The sequence below is a fragment of the Eschscholzia californica genome, unplaced genomic scaffold, assembly GCF_041429995.1.
Source record: "Eschscholzia californica isolate CP2 unplaced genomic scaffold, dmEscCali1.0.p SCAF_3, whole genome shotgun sequence".
Lineage (NCBI taxonomy): Eukaryota > Viridiplantae > Streptophyta > Magnoliopsida > Ranunculales > Papaveraceae > Eschscholzia > Eschscholzia californica.
Window position 1 is genome coordinate 4,890,649 of NW_028238420.1, and position 19,850 is coordinate 4,910,498.

Here is a 19,850-nt window from a genome sequence, read left to right on the forward strand (position 1 = left end):
AAAACTATTGTTAGGGGATCTAAATTTAAGAAATTAGTATTTGTGGCATAAAAGTTCAAAATTTTTAGTGTTGATCGCGACTTTGGGGAATAAAGAAAAATCTCTTGGGAATAAAATCTTAAGGATATATTTATTTTTTTGGTCCTAAAATTTACAAAGTTGTCTATTGCCTCCTAATCTTCATCATCACCTCACTTCACCTCTACTCAATCCCACAACTTCGGCCGCTGTCACCGCCGCCACCTTCTTCATCTCAGATTTCGCCCCCCCCCCCCCCACCACAACTCTAGGCAACCAACAATCCCAGCCATTTTCATCTTCATCCTTCACCTATTCTCTCTATTTTTTTCTTCTACCTCTCTTTCTCTCTCTAAATCTATCTTCTCAACTCATTTTCTGAGTCGAAGAAGAAGATAGAGGGAAAACAACCCCTTAATTACGGTTGCAGATGAGGGTGTTCTTGATGATTATATTGAGTATGAAGATGAAGATATTGATAAGATCTAGGGTTTTTCATCTCTTTGTCATTCTATTTCTTCTTTATTTTACTTTAATCGTATTATTGTATTTAGTTGCTTTTATTGTAGAAAAATAAGGTCAAACCTTATATGATAATCATTGTGTATTTTGGTTACATAGTTGAGGATTTACGAGGTTATGATTTTGTTATTGCTAAATATGGTGTTTGAATTAGGATTCTTCAATGGTACCCTCTTTGCTTTATGTTGCTTTTATAAGAATATAATGAAAACAACCATTGTTGATTGAAATACTGATATTTAATTTAGAGTAAATTGCTTATGCCAGGAGTTAATTTTAGGGTTTGGCTTTTTTCATGCTCTTGAAGATCCCAAACTTGGACTTTTGATGAAGAGATGATAAGTGAATAAATGCATAAGGGTTCTTATAGAGATATTACCAAGGCACTAGGTAGAAAAATCTGAGATGAAGGTGGCGATGGTGACAATGGCCAAAATGTTTAGTTGCCGGAAGTTTGGGATTGAGGTGAGGGGAGGTGAAGATGAAGATTAGGGGGCAAGAAGCGACTTAGTAAATTTTAGGGCCAAAAATAAATATTCTCCTACAACTTTATTCTCTGGAGATTTTTCTTTATTCCCCAAAGCCGCGGCCTTAGTGTTTGGGATATCTAACGGTTTTTTCACTAGAGTTAATTAACGTTAAGGTTTGTCGAAGTTTTTTTTTTATTGTAAAGTTAGTCAAAGTTAGTTCACGCCCCAAGCTCAAAACATAATATCTTCATGCTCCAAACTCATCACCCGGTACTTATGTTCCCCCATTTCGTAAAATAACTTTATTTATATATACATTTCCTAACCCAAGTTCAATAAACCATGGATTTTACCTCTGGTAAAATCGAACTCCGGGATCTCCAAGATTTTGGAGTAAATGAACTACCAAATGAGCTATTAGTTGCTAGAAAAACTATATCGTAAGGCCATTATGACTATGCTAGGAGCCTTAAAGCCCATTTTTACCTTTGTTTTATCTATCTACAATATAAAAATACTTTTTAAAACAAGTCAATAAATGATGAAAATCCACTCCCACCAGAATTAAATATATGTTACCTTTCAAATTTTAGTAGCAGATGCACAACCATCTGCCCAAGTAGTCGTTGGATGTTAGAGAGAAGTGTAAAGACCAATAAAAAAAATCATATTATGATGATTCTCGATATGGAAAGATAATTTAAAGTATTATTAATTTTAACCTTCTAAAATTTCACTTGACCTTCACAAACTAGAAATATAAATTTTTTCGACAATTAACATACACAGTTACACAACTATATCACAAAAAATTGCCTCCTCCAAAATTAGTCATATAAATCGATGTTTCTTACCGTTTACGCCTGACGTAAAATTCTGGCTTTGCCCTTAATGTCCATATATAATACTCTATACTATATCAGGGCGAGTCCACTTAGGCTCTAGCAATTACATACGATGGCACCAATTTTACAAATTCAAAATAAAAGTATCCGTTTTTTACTTCGTCAAAGTCCAATTCTTCATAAAATGTTTTTATTAAGCCCACAACAATTATGAGCGTAACCCTCTACCAACGGTATGACAATTATCAAGAGATAAAAAAAAGAGACTAAGATCAAGAGGGACGGATGATACGAACAAAACCCGTTGGTAAAGCCCTTTTGTCGCATAAGCAGTAAAAAAATTGAGAGATTCACTCTATCTCACTCTTCATATCTCTGTATCTCTCTATTGTTGCCAGAAAAAACTTACTTTGATTTTTCAAGATTCGAACCTGGTACCTCCGGGCTTTCTGGAGTTTATGTCAACACCTTGGAACCACTTGGGCTATCAATTGTTGAAGAAAACTTTTCTTTTGTCAATTATTGTATTTACCATCTTTTTTTGTTTGGGACATAATTTTGCTCCATGATATTCAAATCTTGGATCGGCACTATATCTATCAACAAGGCTACATAACTCGCCTCTTGAGACTCCCACTCAGAGGCGGAGCCAGAAATTGGCGCAGGCCCGGACTAAAAGGTTAACGTCGACAAAAAAATAAAGGAAAAAGAACCAAACAGGCCTTTATGTTGGTTGTTTGTAAAGGAAAAAACTACCTGTATAGTTGGTTGGTAAAAGAAAGACTTAAAAGAGTAGGTGTTGGGACTTGAACTTGTGCCAATGAGGTAGACATCTAACCATCGTACCAATGCATGCTCTTAAAAAGCTAAATGACTAACCGAGTTAAATATTTAGTAGGTTGACCCAGGCTGCAGCCCAAGTTACCCTACTAACAGCTCCACCCCTGCTCCCACTTGAACCGCCCGTGAGAAACAAGAGTTTCTCTTTTCACGTGACTCACTGAATATGTGAGAGGAGAGAGAAATTCTTGTTTCTCTCACAGGCGGTTCAAGTGAGAGTTCCTGAAGGCGGGTTGAGTATACTTTTTGCTATATCAATAGTGCCACGTATGCCAACGAGAGAAGTGTGAAGCCAAAGGGAAAGTAGAAATAACAAATTAACTTCCTCTACAAGGACGGCACGGCAGTAAGACACAAGAACCTCTCACTTCCGCCTAAATTCTTCAAGAAAAACTATCAAACCCAACCCTTTCTCAAACCCCAAAAACTTGTTTTTGAGATTCTGTGATTTTTGGGTCTTTTTTAATGGGGAAGAAAAGTGGGTTACTTGATCTTGAGAAACATTTTGCTTTTTATGGAGCTTATCACAACAACTCAATTAATATTTTGATTCATACTTTCTTAGTTTGGCCAATCTTCTTCACATCTCTTATCTTTCTTTACTTCATCCCTACTCCTTTTCCTTTTCATCTTCCTCACCTTGAAATTTCTGCATTTGGGTTCAACTTTAATTTGGTTTTAAATTTTGGGTTTCTTTTTTCATTAATCTATGCATTATATTATGTCTTATTGGATGTGAAAGCTGGTTCTCTTGCTGCCCTACTCTGTGTTTTCTGTTGGTTTGGAGCTAGTTCTCTTGCTATCAAACTTGGGTACTCTCTGGCTTGGAAGGTAAGCAATTTTCCATTCCTATTCATGAACTTGGTCTGGGTTTTGTTTATCTTAGGGTTTTCCCATGGATTATAGAAGGTTACAACTGATGCTCCCATTTTTGTTGTTTATTTTGTGGAAAAAGTTAAACATGGGCTTTTTGATTTTCTTCATTACTAATTAAAATAAGAAAAAGTTTGTTCTTCCTTGTTTATTTAACATTTTGATTTTGTTATATCTTCCTTTATTTAAGATAACCCATTATAGTGCAAATGTTTAAAAAAAAAATTGTTTCATAAGAGTTTGTAACTCAAAAAAATATGAAAAGAGATATTTTGATACTACTTGTGAATTAGTTAAACTGCAAAACTCAAGTATTTCTTTTTTTTATTAAGAGAAACTCAAGTGTTCTTGTTTTGCTGTCCTAATAAGGGAAGTGCTCTCAACAAAAAAAAAATAAAATAATAAAGGAAGTGGGTATATTTTCTTTTCACCTCTACTCTTGATTTTAATGTGGGCATAGTTAGTGGGGTTATCCTTTGCTTTCAATTGAGCTGAAATGTTGCTTTCTTCTTGTCTTTCTGTTTGAAGTTTTTATGAGTGAAGAAGATTTTTTTTTAGAAACTTAGTCAAGTGGAATTCTGCTTTCACACACACACACAAACACACATATATATGAATTTGAGTCTTGAAGCGGTGAAGTAAGGAATGTTACTTTTTTCGGAAAAGTTTTGATTATTTCTCCTCGTCCCTTTCAAACGAGAAGTAGGTAAATATTCATGTAAGAAATCCGATTATGGTTTTGTATTTTCAATACCGCAGGCAAAGATAGATCACTTTAAGCTTTGAGTAACTTGGTTATTTATAAGTGAAGTAAAAAAGAAAAAAAAAAAATTACCGTCTCTCTTGAATGGAAGATATATAGGTAGGTTTCTTTTGCACTTGTCTTCTCAAATCTAGATCCCATTTAGAACTTTTGTTGTTTTGAAGAGATGAATCTGTTTTTGATGAGATCAGTAACTTGATACTAGTATGAATGGAGTATGGGTTTAAGCTCTCGATAAGAGCAGATGACATGAACTAGCTAGAACTTGAACTTTGTTCGGAAGTTTGTGAGTCATCTCCTTGTCTGTATATTGACGCATGTCCTTTTCTTCTTCGAAATTCTTCTTTTCATCCATTTACTTTTAATGCTTACAGTATATCCTTGAGGAAATCATCGTCTTATGTTTTAATCTTTCTGATAGATGACGAATATTGTTTTCGTTTTACTTTCTCCGCTCAGATCACACTTGTGCTATGAACTACTTTTGATTATGCATGTTTCCTACACATGCTTAACTTTTGTGTTTTAGGATTAAAATATTGGGTTATCGCATTTTTGATTAATATATTTATTTATCTTCAAGTATGAAACTTTCTTTAATTTGAGGTGATCAAGGTCCTAGATTGAGTTAATAATTACTAAAAGTGTTAGCCTTTACCTATACATATTAGAATATCACTTTTAATGTTAGTCTTGTATGATCAATGATTGTTGTTTTCAGTGTTACATTCTTGAACCAGCCTCTTACATACTAGTAGCCCTTCTTGAAAATTATGATATTTTCATCGTTCGACTTCTCAATGCTTTGCCTTCTTTAAACCTTTTGAACTTCCTTAGGTAAAATAGACAGCAGAATAATTAAAAAAGTACAGGTAAAGCTTGACGATTTATAGTGAATTGGCTCTAGATCTTATCTACCTGTTCAATATTTTAATTGGGATGAATAAGTCGCTATTTTGGTGGTGCGAAAACAGCGAGGCTAACCTTCTAATAAGACTTGAGCCTTCAATTCAATCAGTCACTATTTTAATATGATATGACAGAAATAAACTTATGTGCAGGTAGTTCTGGCTGCTCAGGTTTTCTGTTGGGTTGGACAGTTCATCGGCCATGGAGTCTTTGAGGTAAACTAGCATCAATATCCTGTTCCGACGATGATTCTTCTATTCCAGTCAGATTTTGTTACAGTCGTTGTATTCTTTCAGAAACGAGCACCCGCACTATTTGACAACCTCGCTCAAGCATTTCTAATGGCCCCATTCTTTGTCTTACTCGAGGTAAATCATCTAAACATTTTTCCCATTTCTAATTAGATACAGAAGAGTTCAATTTAGAATATGGAAATTATTGTTTCAGGTACTTATGAATGTGTTGCGTTATGAACCATATCCTGGGTTTCATTCAAGCGTGCAAGCGAAGATAGATGCTCAAATCAAAGAATGGAAAGATAAGGAGAAAAAGAAAAGTTCTTAGTACACAATTATATACATGTAACTGATGTTCAAAATAGAGTACTGACGTATAACATTTTAGTTAGCAGTTTGGGAAAATACTAATTTGTTTCATCAGTGTAGGCGGGTTGAATCTGTCACTGAATTAATTTGTGATATCGTGCACCCTTCTTTCCTGGTTCTTCTCATTAATTGCATAAAAATGTGTAATATAGTTCTCCTACTTAGCCGTTGGTACCTCCGGCGAATACTAAGATTGGATGGAATGTCAGGTACCACTTCAGAACTTGCGCCTGGCCCGTTTATTTCATCAGTCTGGGTGGGTTGAACCTGTCACTGAATCAAGAACATTGTTGTAGGGAATAGCGGAACTCAACATCAAGTCGAGTTCCATCTATGTTTTACATCAAGCTGAAACTCTTTGGAGGCATCCCATTAGCCTCACACAAGACCCTCAATTGGGCATTTCTAGTATCACTATCCTTTATGAATTCAAGATTAGATTTCAGATGATCAAACATTTCCTGAAACTGTGGAACTTTCAAATCATCCTGAACAACAAGGTTAAGTATATGGCAACAACAACGAACATGAAATAAAGTTCCACCCAATCTTAAATTTGGTAACAACTGAATCAACTTGCCTATAGAGATAGTATTAGCACTTGTATTAACGGTCGAGAGTCAAAGAATTTTACTATAAATTTGCCAATCAACAAGCCTATCATTAAGAACATGTTCAATGTTATCTCCGGTATGAATCTTGTCTATTAAAGAGTGAGATAAATCTTCTTTTGAACAGGTCAGTCTTTGTTACTTAATAAAGTTAGGAGTAAGGGACAAGTAACTCAAACACTCATTCGAGGACCTCATTCGAGGACCTCATTCGAGGACCGCCAATCAGAAGTGAGACTAATCTTACCATGAGCATTTGCAAGAGTAAATTTAAGAGACTCCTTCTCTTCCTTCAATACTTCAACATATCATTTCGAGCAGTAGCCCTTGAAAATGATTTAAAGTCTGGATGGAATCCATCATTGATATAAAACTCAAAGTAAGAGTCCTCGACAAATTAAAAAGGCCGTTCTCTTAGCACAAATAACTTAATTGTATTATTTCTAGTCCTAATTTGGCTAAATCCAAAAGAAGCCACGTTCCCAAGTCTTGTTCACAACCACCTTCGACTGATTGAGATTAATTTTCAGCCTTTTGGCACAAGATTTAGAATGCCTCCTCAAAACTAGCAATACCACTGGTTGACTTGGGGTCTCTGATATCCTCACACATCTTGCATCGAGCCATGTTTTTGTTTGTCTAGCATTTTCAGTATCAGAGATATCTACGAAATCATCGTTAATCCAAACCTCAGAAGTTCTAACTCTTTTGTGGGACTTTTTGTCCTGTTCGAACCGCTTCAACTACAAGAACATTTGCATCACAAATAAGGGTTGAAGCGTCTCCAGGATCTGCAATCCCTGAGTTAGCAGGAACAACAACAGGTGCACTAAGGCATGGATATGTAACCCGAATCCAAACAATAAGAAATATTAGTTTGAAGGCGAAGTCCCACAGTCACAATAATTAGAGAGAAGATAAGTAACATTATTGGTAATTGGTTTAAGTTAACAGGTAAGGTTGATCGGTTCAAACAGAAGTTACAAGACTGAACGTTTCCTTCAACTTGTTTTAAGAAGACAAAGAATATGATGAAATCAAACAAGCCCACCTACTGATTTGTTAACAAACAAGGGGAGATTTGTTGTTTAGACTCTTTTTTTTATAATTGACTGGCTATTTGCACTTTTTTTTTTTCAGTGTTGCACTTTGGACTCCCTTTTTAAAAAAAAGTTAAATATAACCGTTTGAAAACACATGAGAGATGAAAATACTATGTTACCCTCTACTTAACCTAATCCAACCTAAGTAGTTAATCCACGAGTTAACTAACCCAAGTACTGACCCACGAGTTTACCCGATAGGTTTTAAACAGTAATCGAGCTTCTTCTTCCATACAATTGGAGTTTTTTTTTTTGCTGAATCGATTGATCCTAAATTCTTTTCCCCATCTAACCAAAACTTCCCAGGCCAAAGAATATTCATCTATCATTTCTCATTCCCAAATTCATGGCTTCATATTTGGATTCGTTTGAGTTAGCCATTGATTCTATCAATGAAAAACCTAATCCTATAGAAGTTGTAGATCAAGTATCATCTTTAAAATTGAAAAAACCTGTAAAAATGTCATAGTCAAAGACAAGGTAATTTCTTCTGATACAGTTACCATCCCTAATGGATTTGTTGAATCTAACCAAAATGTGAGATCAAAGTCGAATAAGAGCTTGTAAGTGGTTCTTTATTAAAGATGATCGAGAGATATGTTCTTCTAATTTGAGCAATTGTTGAGTAGAAAATTCAACTCATGAGCGTGAAATTGATGCCCAATTGAGTCCAAGTATGTTGGAGAAATGGGTAGTAGTGGAAATAGTTCTTCTAGAACTGAAGAGGTTAAAGAAATTTTAGCAAAACAAAAGAAGAGGTTAAAGAGGATAGAAATGTTGATAATGATTGAAGTTTTTTTTTTTCAGGTTAATTGGACTGATACTTTGACCCCTAATCTTCGTACAAGTGGCAACCATCATCTTGCTGGATTAATTAAATAAATTAGGGGGGCTAAATTGCAATGTTGATTATATAAGGGTCAAGTGAAAATTTTTTAAAGTATAACTTTAGAGACGGAATATTTCTGGGTGATTGCATTTCAGGGGGCAATTAAACCCAAAACATTTCACAATTATAATTTAGGTCAAAAAACATACCAAGACTAAAGTACCGTTTTGTCATTTGATGTAACTAATTCTTTTAATTTTGTAAAAACTTTAAATCTATATAACTTTTTCTTGAGATATCGGGTTTCTTTGAAATTTATATATTTAGAAAAGATTTTTCATTAACTTTCTAACTAGATCCATTTTTAATGTTTTTTTTTTAACTCAGAAAAACGTTGTTTTTTCAGTTTTTCTGCAAAGCGGGTTTGCAATCATTGCAAACAGGGATTTGAAAAATGTAGATTGCAAACAGGGTTCCCATGATGTAAAATATAAACTAGGGTTGCAAAATGTAAATTGTAAACTGGATTTGCAAGCTTTAAGACTGTAATTCAGACTCGGATTTTGCAAACTCGATTTGCAACACAATAACAAAAAATCGAAGTTTCTTCTTCAAATCTGAAAAATTTCATCATCATCATCATCATCATCATCATCATCATCATCATCATCATCATCATCATCATCATCATCATCGTCATCATATAAATTAGGGTTACATATATGGGATCCTAATCGACCTAGATTCAAAAACAAAGAATACTTCAATCAATATTTTTAATAAGCAAAATTCACCATTGCTTCGTGGATTTGCACTTTCTCTCTCTAGAAAAAGTGAATTAACCCTGGCCATCAAGATGTCTTCGTAGGGTTTGATGTTGATCCTTGATTTGGTATTGGAATTATTCATGGTAGTGATATAGTTTCGAAGTTCTGGTTGCTTCTTCATCTTCTTCTTCTTTTATTAATATCGAGTTGAAGATAGTTGCATCTCATGCAACAATCATGTTCTCTTTTATTTGAATAAACATCTGATTCGATCTTCTCAAATTACACTCGCAGTCTCTAATGTAGTAAACTTCTCGATCGTTGCCCTATCGTATTTAGACTACTCTTAATTTCTCAAATCCATAAGGATTTGTACCATGTAAGAAGAAGAGTTCATCCTCCATTAAAGAAGAGAAGAAAAAGAAGATACTGATATTTTTTAGAGAGGAAATGAGGGTATGGTTATTTTGGAAATGAGAAAAAAAGAAAAGAAAATGACCTTATTGATAATTACCAATATCATTTCAAACTTTACCTACTATTATTAGTGATGTTATAAAGGTCGGGCCGGTCCCGAGCCCACTTGACCCTACGGAAAACGGGTCAGACCAGCTCGGGTTCTATTCTGGGCCCGAGCTGGGCCTATGGTTCTATGCTGTAAGTAAACAGGCATGTCAAAGTCTGTTTTTTTTCCCTCCTTGTTTCTTTGAAATTCAACAGATAAATTGAAAAAAATTCCATTTCGAAAAGATCTGTCCAACAACACCATTCCTAAAAGATTCATATCCATAAAATCTTTTCAAAAATATTTCTGTTAAATTATTTGTGTAAATCATCTTTTATACAGTAGATTATTTCCAAACGTAATTTGTGTAAATCTTTCCAACAACAACAGTCCTCTATCAGTTCTCTACGAAAACCCTAAACCAAGCAATCATCTTCACATTTCCTTCTTTCTTACTTGTCTGAATTTGCGCGTTGGAGCTCGGTGATCTCAGAGATTCAGGTCTCTCTCTTATTTAGGTTTTTAGAGAAGGTACATAATCACTATCAGAACATATTTTTGGGCCTTTCAATTGATAGCATATTAGACATTGCAAGCCATGTTACCTACTAGTATTTAGCCTATTAGGGTTTATTTCGTTTCTTTCTATCAACTCCCATAATCTCTTACCAATCTGAATATATTATACTAGACAATGGCACCAAAAAATTCAAAGCAAAAAACAAAGAAGAAAAATTCACCCCTTTCTTATACTGAAGACAGAATCAGTCAGTTACCTGATACAGTCATTCATCATATTCTCTCATTTCTTGATACCAAATATGTTGTTCAAACCAGTGTTCTTTCAAAAAGATGGAGAACTCTCTGGACTTCAATCCCAACTCTAAACTTCAATTCTTATATGGTTTATCCTCCCAAACGAGGATCAGTCTCTGGGTTTAAACGATTTGTGGATACAGTATTGATTAATCTCTGTTACTCTGATATACAGAGGTTTCGTCTGAACTCTCAATCACTTTCAGGCGAAACTATAAGAACCCTTATAGTTATGTAGAAGATAGTGATATGAGTTTCAACATTTCTTGTCCTAATCTTTTGAGACTTGAAATAGACAACATTGATACTTCACACGAAAGTGGGGTCATAAATGTCAAGGTATATGCTCCAGAACTCTTACTCTTCATTTGGAGAGATTCAATAGCAATAGACTACGATCTAGGCAGCCTTGATGGCTTGAAAAGTGCTGAACTTGAAACATTAGACGAAACTTCGTTATCCGAAGATATTTGTGCTCAACGCATCAATAAATTTCTAAGAGTGGTTCACAACGTAAACGATCTTAAGTTAACAGCCTGCTTCCTTGAGGTAAATTTGCATCCTTGCCTTTTCTCTTAGTAAATACAGCTTTGTTGCTTGTATTCTTTCTTACGTGTCGTTTGTTCTTTTTAAGATCTGAAATTTTTTAGGTTGATAGAACTTTCCACTGCCATGCTGCTTTTTGAGAAAGCTCTTTGTTTCTAGCTGTTGCGAGATTTATGACCTTCTACCGGACTTGATAGCTGGCTATATATAGTGGAAGCTTTTGACATGTCAAAAGACTTGTTTCTCTCTTAGCTTCTACAGCTTTAGACGTGCTGTTTCTAAAATATTTGAAGATGTGAAGTTGCTTTTCTGTGGATTATTAAAACGTATAAACCTCGTGGTAGTTGATTTTCTTAAACTTGTAAGTATCTCTTAGTTTGTATTTTATGTTCTCAGGGTATGGTGGGAAATCCGGAAATTATGGAGAAGCCTCCCATTCAGTTCTGTAAATTGCAACGCTTGGTGCTGGAAACATTTCTCTCAGATGATTCCTTTCATGCAATAACGTACTTGCTTAAGATTTCTCCGAACATCAAATCTCTTTCGATGTCTGTAGTAGATTGGGTAATAATACAATTCTTAGTCATTTGTTACATTAATTTTGTTTCATATTGAGCTCTCAAATTTAGTTTGTGTTGTAACACAAAGTTATGTTTATTCAGGCAGAAGAGCCTGAAGGGCCCCAATCTCCCTATGTTGATGAGGTAACATATGATTCAGGCAGCAACATAGACTATAGGGAAGCAGGGTTTGCAATGCCATGTATGCTCCATCACCTCAAGGTTGTTGAGATTACTGAATTATGGGGATGCATCAATGAGCTTAAACTAGTAGAGATTTTGTTGAAGAATTCTGTTGTCTTGGAGAAAGTTATTATCTCTCGTCGGAATAGTTTCCCAGAGAAATGTATGAAGCAATTTAGTGAGATACTACCAACCTTTTCGAGACCTTCTGGGGCCGCAACTACAATGATCTTGTTCAAACCATAATATGAAAAGGTGATTGTTTTTGTCACTTTTTTTTTACAGATAACCTGTAGAATTATCTTGCAAACTTGTGTTGTCGTGATTTACGTCCTTCGCGGACTTGTATCCTCACTTCCTTAGAAACAGATTGGCTTATTCCTGTGCTTTTGTTTGATATGAATAGATACTTACTCCAAATTAAGTTTTATTTTTGGATACAAGGAATGAACAAAGGAAAGAAAACTTAGTTGATGTATATATTTTATGAATGTGAACTCCCTCCATTTTATGAACGTAAACTCCCTCCATTTTTGTTTGATAAAATAACAAATTTATTTGTAACTTTTTTAAGTTCTATAAACACATCTACTTGTTCCGAAAATATACAGAACCTGCTTCATATGCCTAGTTATTCTTTTTCAGAGTGAAATTTCAAATTTTGCAGGTAGCTTGGTGGGATTTTGTTGGTGGAAATGATTTGCAATCAGTGATGACCCATCTTGCATCAAGTTTGGTGTTTTGTCAATGAGTAGAAAGAAGAGGTCAGAATCACCTCAAGGAAGAAAACTCTGCTCCAGATGGTATCGATTAACTTGCTCCATATCACAGTCCTTCATTTTCCAGTCCTATTACTGTTTTAGACAACTTAATCACTTGCTGCACTGTTAGTTCTCCCCTGCAGCTCCATCTATATTCTTCCACTGGAAACATGTTCGAATTTCATTTTTTGACGTGACTTCACTCCATCTGTTAGATTATGGAATGGGAGAACAAAAGAAGGAAGTAACATTTTCGAGCTCGATCCATTACTTAATGTCTAGTTCCTGTAAGAGAAATTCCACACACATATATATACATACACACACACACACCCCAAACGAAGAGGGTAATGGCCAAAGACCCGAAAGGAGGAACAACCAAATTTTGTACAATACATATGGTGATATGGTCTAGAATTTTTCTAATGAAAGATTAGGCATAGTATCCAACAACCTTTGGTGGAGTAGTAAGAGATTGTCTTCCACCTTAGAAATCTAAGTGTTCGAGGTACGTTGACAATTCAAAAAAGAAAACGATTAGGCATAGTAGATTAATATCTCATTCTCTATAAAGGAATATGATACAATTTGGGTACTCAACAATCAATAGATAAGTTGAGAGAAGAACCTGTATCATGAATATTGTGAAGAGGGTTGAACCTCTTGATAATAGAAGAGATGGTGAGACCAAGAGATTGAGAGATACAGAGGTGAACATAAAGTAAAGACACAATATTTAACGAGGTTCGGTCGGAGGATCACGACCTACATCCTCGGAGAAAGCCAGAACGGCTACATACTTTATTATCCACAATTGTGGTGATTCGTTTTACAACGATTGATTAGTAATCGAATACTTAAAACTCCTAGAACCCATCTCTTATTTGTAGGGTGTAGGGTTTCCTAGTTTCTCCTAACTAAACTAGGAAATAATATAATCTCTACTCAATATTACTATTAAATAGTTACAAGAGATATCCTAAATATATCTTCGATATCTTTCATATCTTCCAATATCTTGGACTCATCTTGGTCGTCGGATCTCTTGATGTCGATCCGTCTCATCTTCATATATCTTGGACGGTTGATTTTGGATATCTTCGGATCTCGATCCTTATACTCTAACACTCCCCCTCAAGTTGGAATGTGGAACATGTGAAGTATCCAACTTGAAGATTGAACTTGAAAATGAAGAACGTTGCTCGCATACAAACGGATTTTGCTTTCATACGATCGGATTCAAAGCTTGAACTTGGAACTTGAACTTGAACATTTGGCAGCTTGGTGATATGAATAAGCAGCTTGGTCATTTGGATAGGCTTGAAGACTTGAAATTCTTCAACTGAAGGAATCTTGGCACATCGTTGGGAAAGATGTTTGGAAATTGCGAAAGTTTGAATGGGAATAAAAATCACAACCAAATAGAGAACTCAACCGACATTGAGCGAGAGAAAAAACGAAGTTTGTTGATTCATCACCCAACTGAAGGAAAGTCAGTGGTGGTTTAGTAGATATTGTTCAGAACAATGGGAACAATTGATTGGTGAAAGCGAAGACCGGAAAAATCAATCGGCAGAAAAAAAAGAAAAAAAAGGTAAAGTTGTCTTGGAGACGAAAAATCGACAAAACATGCCCAAGTGTTTTTATAAGTAGGCTCCCCCTGAATGGGAGAAGTTATTGGTGCCTCCCAGAATTAAGTGGACAATTGCCATGCTCGGTAGTTGTGAAGAGTTTTAAAAGAAATTCAATGCACGGGAATGATGCTTGAATCACGTGGACAATTAACAAGGAACTAATGATACAAAGACGCATACAAAAGGGTCAGGAACCAATCTTGATGTTATTATGTTCTCTGTCATTCCATAATGGACAGAAAATGTTTGAATGGAATATGTAATTTCAGTTTCTTGATACGAAAGAATGGAAAAACGTTGGAATTGGCGGAAACTTGAATGATGAATGATTAACCTGCTCGGAAAATTGCGGAAGAAGATGACGAAAGTGATCACACGTGGATATGAAATCGTCACAAAGTGATTACAAAGATGCGGAATCGGATAGAGGATTCGAAGGAAGTGTATCAAAGTTCTTTGATGAATCGGTTGACGGAACCGTAGGAGATGATGTTGATGAAGCAGGAGCCCTAATTCTTTGAATTGGAATAGGAAGACGATTGAAGGAAAAAAAGATGATTGAAGTAAGAGAGAGAGCTTACTTGATTACTTGAGTGAACCGGATAACACTTTGATGTTAAGAAGATTATTTCAGATTAGGGTTTTCGAGAAGAAGGGTTTTGGAAGTCATTACTACTTCCCAAAAAAAATTGACCAAGTGGTGGATTGATACTAGAATCACAACGGTTAGAGAAAAAAACATCGGAAGAGTGCGGAATAAACAATCCAGAAACTTTGTTTTTGAATTGGATTGATGAAAGCCAAGAGAGAAGAGACGGGTGAGAGAGAGAAAAGATTTTATGAAAATCATGCTTCTCTTTGATTTGAGTATAGTGCAAGCCTCGGCTAGATTGATGGAAGCATGAGAAGGAAAAAAGGATTATTATTATGTCTAAATAACCCAATCTACCACAATCAATGCTATTCTCTTGGATAAAATTTCTTCTTGAAAATCCAAAAGAAGATGACCCAAAAAATCTTGGATATTTGAAAATAATCGGCTAAGAGATTGAATCGTTATTAATTACAACGATAAAAAAAATGTGGAATGCGGAAGCAAAATATGAAACAAGACTGAAATTGAAACCTGCTCAGGTACCATGTGAAAGTTCATGTTAATTGGTATATTAGAAGACATAAACTGAAATAAGTAACACAATAGTTTATGTGGTTCGGTCGGAGGATCACGACCTACATCCTCGGAGAAAGCCAGAACAGCTACATACTTTATTATCCACAATTGTGGTGATTCGTTTTACAACGATTGATTAGTAATCGAATACTTAAAACTCCTAGAACCCATCTCTTATTTATAGGGTGTAGGGTTTCCTAGTTTCTCCTAACTAAACTAGGAAACAATATAATCTCTACTCAATATTACTATTAAATAGTTACATGAGATATCCTAAATATATCTTCGATATCTTTCATATCTTCCAATATCTTGGACTCATCTTGGTCGTCGGATCTCTTGATGTCGATCCGTCTCATCTTCATATATCTTGGACGGTTGATCTTGGATATCTTCGGATCTCGATCCTTATACTCTAACAAATATGACTAATGTGTTCGAGGTGTGTGAATTGTGATCGTCTCACATAACTTAAGAGGTCATTGAGAAACATTAACTGGGCTACAACTAACTCAAAACGTAGTAAATGTAGAGACTTTTCAAGTGGGCTCACATAAACGTCCTTCGCCATGAGCCCATGAGTCATGAACAAGACCTCGTTCTCTCATTAACGATACTGGTTAAGCATCAGACGACCTCTAATAAACCACAAATAAGATAAAGAAAAATAATACAATTACATCAAAATGAAGGATTGTAAGATTATGGATTAAAGTTTTAAACTATAAGAAGTTATTTACCCTAGGAATTTTACTTACAAAATTTATGGCCTATGCTATAGGAAAGTACTCATTTACTATACTGTTTTTTAATAGAAAACGAAAATGTTATGTGGAGACATTTTTTTTTTTGTTAAGAGAATGTTATGTGGAGACATGGAATACACTTCTTTATTTTTGGGAAGAAATACTCATGGAACTAGTGAAAATAAATTATGTATCCAAAAGTCATTCCTAACTTCTCTCTACCTTCTTTGATTACAAATATAATTGTTTGTTATAATTTGATTTTGTGATTTTAGAATTGAAGTTTGTTCATCTAAATGTTGGAGGATCTTCTACCTAAGATTTTCAACATGAACTCCAATCAAAACTCAACAGTGAAGTTGTAGCAAATCAACTAGTCTTTGCCCTTTTGTTGTTATTTCTATCTTCTTATCAAATTAGCTAAACATATCAATCATGAACAGAAGAAACATTTATTAGTTTCAAGTTTGTTTTGAACCTTATGCAGAATTATATTGCAAGTAACCAATTTTGTCAAACATTTTAATTAATTTAGTGTTTACACGAAAAATTAAACAACCCCAACAATATGAGTAGATGGTTTTCAATACTTCAACGAACCGGCATAAATTATGCCGGTGAGTTCGATAGTGTAGCGAATGGGATGCGTGTGTGAAATTCGAAGTTGCATAATTAAAAGAACAACGTAATAAATTGTCCCTTGTTGTATTCAAGGCAATGCACAAAGGTGTACTCAAGAGTGTTCTTGTGTCTTTCTCAGTGGCACATGCCGTCGAAAATGCTTCTTGTACCACTATTTTCGAAATTACGTGAGATACATGCAGTAAAAAATGCAATACTCAACGGCATCTTTCTGTCCGAAAAGGTATTTCGTACATCACTATAACAGTCGGATCTCATTTCATTTTTTCGTGTTTTGTTCCATAGAAAAAAAAAACTTTTTGGGCTGGTTTTCTACTATTTTCGATGGAATTTTGCTTCGAAAATACTCTTCATTTTTGTAATGAGATACTAGGACTAGCAACCTTGTGACTCTAAAACAAACTTCCACAAACATATTATAACCCAAATTACAATGTTATCAAATTCACATCAATTACTAGATCCCCACACCCATAGTCATGCACCCACCACAACCCACCACCCCAATCTTTTTTTTTTGGTACAAGTAGAAGAAACTAATTGACATAATTTTAAGAAGAAAAAAATGGAAAAGAAAATCAAACAATGAAAAGATTTTGGGTTGTTCATCTTCTACCAACCCATCAACAAACTTTGACCTACTTCCTTTTGTTCTTGCTCCCCACCAATAAACAAAAATAGAAAAGAATCCTAAAGAAGAAACCCCAAGCAATAGTGATCCACAGGCAGCTCCATTTACTTAAATCAGTCACACCTTGTTCTCTCAAAATATCGACTCCGGTCGTTACGCAAGTAGTCGGTGTAATACTAATCCCCAATGACTTACTTAATGTCTTTAATAAGTTAACTTTCATCGAATGGGGAACCACCTTTAATGGCGTATTATCGAACATCTGAACACCTCTAATGAAACACTTATTTGGATCATTGAACTCATTTTGTAGAACACCCTCAAATGGGTATTTCACTAATGACATATAATGGAACCAAATCCAATACGGTGGAATTCGATCTTGGTTAATAAAGAAACCACTGAATAGAAGGAAATAAGCAAGTAAAGCGACGACAACCGTATAACCCAGCATGACATGAGATAGTATACCAGATAAGAATGTCACAAATGAACTTCCTGCCCAAAACGCAGACAAGATTGTACCAAAGTAGAAGAAGAACCCATTAATACCACCTGCTAAACCTACTGCCCAGAATGTTGTTGCTGCAAAAGCAATTGAGAGAAAGATTAATGAAGGTAGAGCTACGAGTGAATGGGAGAGAACGTAAGACGAACGTCTATATGCGTTATAAGCTGTTTCTCTCATAAAGATATAACGTTCTTGGAGAAAAACAGGAAGAGCATCAGCACAAGTATAGAAAGTAGTAGACATGGCGAAAGCGAAGAACCCTAATCGTTCTTGAACACCTCTTGGTGAATTGTCTAGTTGCCAAAACATCGTTGCTAAGATAAAACCCGTAACCATAACAGCTCCTAATCGCATACCGAACAATTCAGGCATTCGTCTTGAATTCTTCATCGATCTTTTCGATAGTACAAGGATTTCAACCCAAAATGGATTAGCAAAAGTTGAAACTGTAGATGTAGGACCACTAGAATCATTGTTAGTAGTACCAGAAACTAGTTTTCCTCTTGAAATACTAGCACTTATAGCATCATTTAGCGACAACCCTAATTGATTTGAATCTGTAGAATTACTAGGGTTTTTCATGTTCTGCCAGGACTTGTTGAATTCAACTAGGTCCTTTGTTCCACCAGAAGAAACTTCAAGCTCACGGATCAAATCGAGAGCAAACTCCGTCCGGTTTTCATTTTCAGGTATTGGACGACCAAATTCAGAGAAGAATAAAGGAAGATTTGTTGGTGAACCACTGTAAACTGTTTGTCCGCGTGAAAGAAAGATCAAACGATCAAGAAGACCAAGAATTCGATAACTAGGTTGATGAACAGACATAATAACTATACTTCCACTCTGAGCAATTCTTTGTAAAACTTTCACCACCATATAAGCACTAGTTGAATCCAACCCAGACGTTGGTTCGTCGAGAAACAATATAATCGGGTCATGAATTATGTCAATACCTATTGAAACACGACGACGTTCACCACCTGAAACACCTCGATGACCTTCGTCTCCTATCACTGTCTTGGCAGCATTTCGTAACCCTAATTGATCAATAAGTGCTTGAACTCTTGCTTTCTTCTTTGTTTTCGATAAAGAACGAGGTAATCGAAACTCAGCTGAGAACATTAATGTCTCTTCCACTGTTAACATAGGGAAAAGAAGATCATCTTGCATCACATAAGCTGAAATAACTTTCAAAAGCCGAGATTCAAGAACTTCGCCGTTTAGAGTTACCGATCCTTTTAAGCTTCCTTTTGCTATTCTATTAGCTAAGGCATCGATTAATGTCGATTTTCCCGATCCACTAGCACCAAGAACAGCTAAAATTTCACCTTCTCTACCTTCACCAGAGATATCATTCAATAAAACTTTTGTTCTAGATAATTTATGATTCTGAGTTGTCATTGGATGATCTTCTACTACTCCAAGTGTTTCTTTCCGGCGAAAACAAGTCGGAAACCTAAACTTTCGACTCGTTTTCACATTGTAAGTGAGATTATTGAATTGAAGAACAAAAGGAACAGATCTTGGTACCATTTCAATAACTTGATGTATTGGAGTAGGAGTTTCATGAGTACTTTCTGATGAGTTCTGTGCGTCTTCGACCCACTTTAGGAGCTCGCCGAGTGAAGGCGAAACCCTAGTAGTGGTTCCGGTGGGTTGGAGTTCCATAGGTTGTTGTTGTTTCTGGTTTGGAAACCCTAATTTTGTAAAACCTTTTTCTGAGAATAAATGAGACATTTGTGTGTTGTGTTTAGCTCTCCTACTTTTTTGTGTCTGTTGATGAAAAGCTATACCTTTATAGAGAAAGTGGATTAGGGAGAAAAAGAGTTAACGGTAACGGTCTTTCTTAAGAGGAGTTAACTTATTTTGGAGGGAAATATTTAACAGCCAGTAGTCTCTAATCAGGAGGACAATTTAACGGCGTTTAATAGCCGTTAAAGCAGGGTGTTTAGGTAGGACAAAATTGTTGGGAACTTGGGTGTGTTGTAT

At 35.4% G+C, this 19,850-nt stretch overlaps 3 protein-coding genes across 3 annotated transcripts; 2 read left to right on the forward strand and 1 right to left on the reverse strand.

The window, feature by feature from the left end:
- The first annotated feature begins 2,965 nt into the window (after positions 1–2,965).
- On the forward strand, positions 2,966–5,959 carry LOC147547873 (ER membrane protein, putative (DUF962)). Its single transcript, XM_086670070.1, has 4 exons — positions 2,966–3,526; positions 5,393–5,455; positions 5,537–5,608; positions 5,688–5,959. Exons 1-4 carry the CDS (start codon positions 3,161–3,163, stop codon positions 5,802–5,804), a joined length of 618 nt encoding a protein of 205 aa, XP_086526196.1. The 5' UTR covers positions 2,966–3,160; the 3' UTR covers positions 5,805–5,959.
- Positions 5,960–10,512: 4,553 nt separating this feature from the next.
- On the forward strand, positions 10,513–12,011 carry LOC147547874 (putative F-box/LRR-repeat protein At3g18150). The gene is made up of 4 exons (XM_086667961.1): positions 10,513–10,564; positions 10,652–11,025; positions 11,419–11,586; positions 11,685–12,011. Exons 1-4 carry the CDS (start codon positions 10,513–10,515, stop codon positions 12,009–12,011), a joined length of 921 nt encoding a protein of 306 aa, XP_086524087.1.
- Positions 12,012–17,106: 5,095 nt separating this feature from the next.
- LOC147547875 (ABC transporter G family member 6-like) lies at positions 17,107–19,754 on the reverse strand. The gene has a single exon (XM_086670292.1). The coding sequence runs from the start codon at positions 19,596–19,598 to the stop codon at positions 17,358–17,360; it is 2,241 nt and encodes a 746-aa protein (XP_086526418.1). The 5' UTR covers positions 19,599–19,754; the 3' UTR covers positions 17,107–17,357.
- Positions 19,755–19,850: the final 96 nt, after the last annotated feature.